At 42.5% G+C, this 5,384-nt stretch overlaps 2 protein-coding genes across 2 annotated transcripts; both read left to right on the top strand.

Annotated features, from left to right (window-relative positions):
- Positions 1–3,347: 3,347 nt before the first annotated feature.
- EDB91DRAFT_1087346 (uncharacterized protein) lies at positions 3,348–4,874 on the top strand (the record flags this gene model as incomplete). The annotated part of the gene is made up of 6 exons (XM_041316199.1): positions 3,348–3,537; positions 3,889–4,052; positions 4,221–4,271; positions 4,325–4,402; positions 4,460–4,585; positions 4,683–4,874. The coding sequence occupies 6 exons, from the start codon at positions 3,348–3,350 to the stop codon at positions 4,872–4,874; spliced, it is 801 nt and encodes a 266-aa protein (XP_041170614.1).
- Positions 4,875–4,925: 51 nt separating this feature from the next.
- On the top strand, positions 4,926–5,117 carry EDB91DRAFT_1001316 (uncharacterized protein; the record flags this gene model as incomplete). The annotated part of the gene is made up of 1 exon (XM_041312240.1): positions 4,926–5,117. A coding segment is annotated over one exon (192 nt), but the record flags the coding sequence as incomplete, so codon positions are not given.
- Positions 5,118–5,384: the final 267 nt, after the last annotated feature.

Genomic DNA, 5,384 nt, shown 5'->3' with positions numbered 1-5,384 from the left:
GTACTTACAATGCTAGGATCAGTCAGAAACACACTAGAGTGTGCCCCCTACACCAAAGGGGGTTACTGCACAAGGAGGGCAGAACTGGCTTGTATTTGGAATGTGTAGTACATTGTGAGACTATGTGTGCACTGTGTATGAAAATGTCTGACAATGAGATGTAACCAATGTGATTGATGTGAAATGCATGCAAAATGATGGCAAAACAATAGCATTAATGACATTTTTTTGATGTGATCTAATGTAATGCACAGACAATGTGGTCCTTCCAGATTCTATATGATTCTAACATAATGTTACATGGTCACAACATATATCACGCTATCCTGACCATTTTGGCCATAGGTAGAGTCTACTAGGCATGATGGATTGAGCATGCACATACCAAACAAGCACATACACAACATACTTGTTTGCCATGTAATTATTATACTATTACCATCATTTAATTTATCTCAGTTCTTTGAATATTGTGCTATGAGGAAGACATTTAAAAACAATGATATTGTATTACTGTACCTCTGTGTATGGAGGCAACTGTGGATCGCGCGTGACACACCGCCACAGTTGCAAAGTTAGTAACCTTGTCTAATTGCCTGTGACATTAGAACCAATAGCAACCAATGTGCCTGTTGTATGTCAGAGTGGCATCGGGTTCAAACTCTCGCAGAGGGGAATTTTGACTTAGCATGAGTAGACTACTGATTAACTGCAGTGTACATTGTCAGTCCATACCAAATGTTGGTTCAACAGGGCCCATCCTCAGAACTCATCTCTCACATCCATCATCTTGTTGAGCTGTTAAAAATTCTGCCTACAGTCCTTCCACTCGACCCCCCGAGTTCGCAATATGGGTTTGGCCTTGACACTGAACTTGTAGAGGAGGAGGGAGTTTGGTTTGCATTCAATAGGAACCTCGAAGTCTGCTTTGAGACTCACAAACTCGTGCTGAATGGAACCATTGTTTTCCACAAACGAGGAAAGCGGTATGAAGTGCTCATCACTGATATACCTTGTAGCGCTGTAATTCAGGATACTTTCGGGATCAAAGGGGTTGATGTTGCAGCTGCAGACACTGCACAATTTTGTGTCCATGATGTACAGTGAGGTGATGGGCATGGACTGGTTGCAGCAGGAGACAATGAGAATATATGGGCACTAGTAAACAAGCAGGAAATTTGGCACAGTGGCAAAAAAGTAGTTTTAGTCATTTTTGTGGCGGAATTTTTTTTTTTGATTTTTACAATATTAATGTACCTACAGTTAGCAACTGACCCCCTGTGACGCGTTACTGGTGGGATAAATTAGCAATGCAACCAAGGCCCTGTGACGCATTACGGTTGCCTCCATACACAGAGGTACAGTGTGCAATGCCTATGAGGCTCTGTGAGAGGCATTGTGATGACATATGGAAATGGTGCAACATTGAGCCTCATCAGGAGGTGCTCTCCATAAGACATAGTTGGCCCTCAGGTGACAAGGCTCACAAGGGAGAGCTGTAAGAGAGCCACAAACTAAGGAAGAGACCTCCTGGAGGAGGGGGTCTTACAGACCACTTGTTTCTAACATAATAATAGGGTCTCTCATAGTGTAAGAACTTCTTCAAAGTGCTGCCAAGGGTGGAGTTTTCTCCCATTGGGGGAGTATGACACCAAATCAGTTCCCTCAACCACTTGGAGTAGCCCAAGGACTATTTTGCCTGTCTTCCTTCACCACAAGCATTTCATATCATCCCAGGATGCATTTGTAAATGTCTCACCACTCTCATGTCCCTTGATGTATGTTTTTGTATGCTGAAACTTCCCAGACCAGGATGCTTCTGTTCCAGGCTCCACTCACAATCCAATGCCCATTTGGGAATTCTGCCACTATGCTGACCACCTCATCATAATCCAACAATGACTCTCCCACTTGTTTCCCCATATTCAAATCCCACAGCCAAAGATTCTTGTTATGACATCAGGAAAACCCTCCCATGTAAACTTAGGCTAGTTAGAACTAATTGGAGATGATTTGTTCTAATTGTCCTAATTAGGTGGATTACAAGGCTAGCAGAACTATATTACCTTTCAATTTAATTTTTGCTAGCCCATCACTAGCCCATCACTAAATAGACTAAATTAGAAAACCTAGAATGCAACTAAAGGCACCTTAGATTCTTCTAGGTGACACTAGACAGACTTTCACACTTGTGAACATTGGAAAAAAAATATAGTGTAATTACAGCCGTTTGCATAAATGATGACAGTATGCGCCTTTTTGAGAAAGAAGAAGAAATAAATAATCTAACCTAGTATTTCATCTCGCACTGCAACAATCATCATTGATGTACTTATCGAAACATAAGCCACAACATTAAACTTGCTGCCATTAATCTCTATGAACGTCAACATCTCTCTCTCCACAATATTCTTACATGTGTCAGATTCTCAGGACAGTACTTTCTGGCGTGTCCTTAAGCTTTGGCGCGAGACAGGCGATGTCATTAGCCCCACCTGTAGCCTTTGTGGGTGCCCTCATGTTCTCCACTGTGATGATGTTGTTTATCTCATCTGTCTCATCCATCACTGTCCTGGGTGGTTCTTGGATGAACTGCTCGAGCTACTTGATACAAATCTGTACACTACACCACAATTCATTGCGAGCTGGAGTGTATTGGTGTTTCCCTCAAAAAGCTCAAATGGATCACAAAGGAAAGGAACAAGCAGCGGAGAATGGAGTTCACTATTCGGATGAGGTCAATATCTACCTGAGGAGATTGGTTTTCTTGACGAGACTTCGACAATACAGAGCAATCTAAACTTCTATGCGAGAATCAGTCTGAATCAGTCCTTCATAGCCCATCGTGTGACAGCATCTTTCATTGCAGCGATTTTGCCATTCTTGAAACCCATCTCCTTCAGCTCAGAAACAATGATATACCTGATAGTTCGTGTCCCCGTATAGCCATTGTCAGTGAGTTTGGTGAGTATGTCCTGCGAGAGTTCAAATGCAATGCAGAAGTCTGCTAGGGACATGTCTGGACCAGGCCTTGCAGAGACAGAAAGGAGTGGGATGTCAGTGGTGTGTGTATTTGCAATATGGTCTATGGGAGCAGTGGGTAACAGAGGGTTGGGTGCTGCAGCAGGTCATAGAAAGCTAAAGAAGTCATTTGGAACATTGATTGTTGCAGTGCGAGATGAAATACTAGGTTAGATTATTTATTTCTTCTTTCTCAAAAAGGCGCGTACTGTCATCATTTATGCAAACGGCTGTAACAAAGGCATACAAAGTACAAATCATAGTATGCTAGTAATGATTTTGGACCAACTTGGAGAACAGCAGTAATACACTCAACAAATCCACACATGCATAATGAACCTGAGTGGGGGCCTATGTCAGAACCATGCCTAATAGGTAATAAGGGGGTTACAGAAGGGCTTAGCTTCAGCTCATGCACTGCACTCCTTATGCAAGTACAGGCCCTTGACTTCAGAGGGCAGAGAGGAGACTCAGTGGAGGTCAACTCTGACATGCTTGGGATAAGGCCACAAAAGAGTAAGTCCAATATAGAAAGTAGTATAGAGACTGTCGGAAAACAGAGGTGGAGATGATGAGGGGAGGCTCAAGGACAGAGTAGGCAGTGAGCAAGGCTCAAGTCAAGTCAGAGGTATTCAGGATAAGTTTGCATCTATAATCATATTTTGAAGAAACACTACCAGAGTACATGGGGTTTATATACTATAGGAAAGCTTGGTTATGCAGTATAGCACAGCAGAGTGTAAAGTGGAAATATGATACAATGAACCATACTATGTAACTGGCTTATTGTTAGAAGATCTCAATGATGGATGTATGCACATTATCTAGAACATTCAACTGGGACACACTGCTCATCATAAAGTACAGGGGGCCCAAGCCAGTACGACGACAAGAAGGGGATGAAATTCACTATACTCTTCACACCTCTTCAGCCACTTGACCCCAAGTGTCGAAAGAATGCAAAGTTGACCACCACTACAGAGATAGTCTATGTCCATGAAGACATGTCCATGAAGGACATGATTACCAAAGTCCTCGAAAATATCAAATGACATGACTTGCTTGGCACTTCTTGGCTCTATGCCAGCTTCGAGCTTGAAGGATCGGACTCACTCTCTTTCACTTACACTGTATATTGGTCTCAAAACAAGGATGTTTCTCTCAACAACAAAGATGACTATGCTGAGCTCTGTACTCAGGTGCAGGATGTGAGAAAAGTGGAGGTGGCACTCAAATTACTCAAACAGAAGGTATATATCTTCCTTGTGTTGTCTATTTGGCTTATAGAGTTGTTAACATTGAGGTTATCACTGGCGACAATCCAACCAAAGACAAGCAAGATGAAGAAGACAATGAGAACCCCCAAAAGAAACAAAAACAGGTATATATGCACCGTAATTTGTTCATTTCATGTGTGTAATTGCTGATGTGGTTATAGTGTGTGCCATCAACAGAGGAAATAGCACAAGGCCAGCATGTCGTCAACCTGCAAAACAAATATCACTGTGAAGACCGAGCCTGCCCATATGACATATGTTATCCCTCAGGTCCAACTGCCAAGCATGTCCATCTCACCCACAAGCACCTTCAAACATGGGCAGCTGCAATGGCATGGAATCTGAACATTTTTTCCAGCACATTTACTAATATGTCATTCACAGGAGGCTAATACAGTCGGAGTTGATATTGAGCATCCTCCGAACTCAAAAATCTTCAATCCAACCAACCATGATAATGATGAGGATGATATCACAGCTCTTGCACAAAGACGACATGCACAGCTGGCAGGTCAGGATCACAATAATCAATCCAACATTACTGTCAACTTCGCTGGGCTAGCCAAGCTAATCTGACCATCCTCTTCATCAAAAAATCTGAGTCACAACACCCCAATGGTAAAGGCTATCCCTCCGAAACTCAATCTCCAGTCTTTTACCACCTGGTTTGGTCTATTGAGGCAGCTTCATGACAAGCTAGAAGTAATTCATCTTGATGGACCACACCTTCTCCATCTTGTCTCCAATGAGCAGCTTCAAACTGAGGGTGGCCTCTCTCTGGGTGAAATCACAGTTCTTTGTGATGCTGAGGAGCATTGGAAAGAAGGCCATCATGATTGAATCCTCTTCTGTTGTACACTATTTGAAACATGCTCACAAAACTGTATTTGAAGTTATCATATGTAACCTGAGTTGTGGAAAAAGCCCCATGTCATTGATGGTGTGATACAATCACAAGCACTATATATCTCTTAGTAGAGTTTCTTGGCACTAAAAGCATATAACCCACTGCGACGAAGGTGAGATTTGATAACACTGAATGCTTGCTTGATGGGATTGTAGTCAGGTGAATAGGGTGGTAAGTAT

The sequence above is a fragment of the Suillus paluster genome (assembly GCF_016628075.1).
Source record: "Suillus paluster strain FC165 chromosome Unknown EDB91scaffold_126, whole genome shotgun sequence".
Classification (NCBI taxonomy): domain Eukaryota; kingdom Fungi; phylum Basidiomycota; class Agaricomycetes; order Boletales; family Suillaceae; genus Suillus; species Suillus paluster.
The sequence above is the reverse complement of the archived record's forward strand: the minus strand, read 5'-3'. Positions and strand labels throughout refer to the sequence as shown.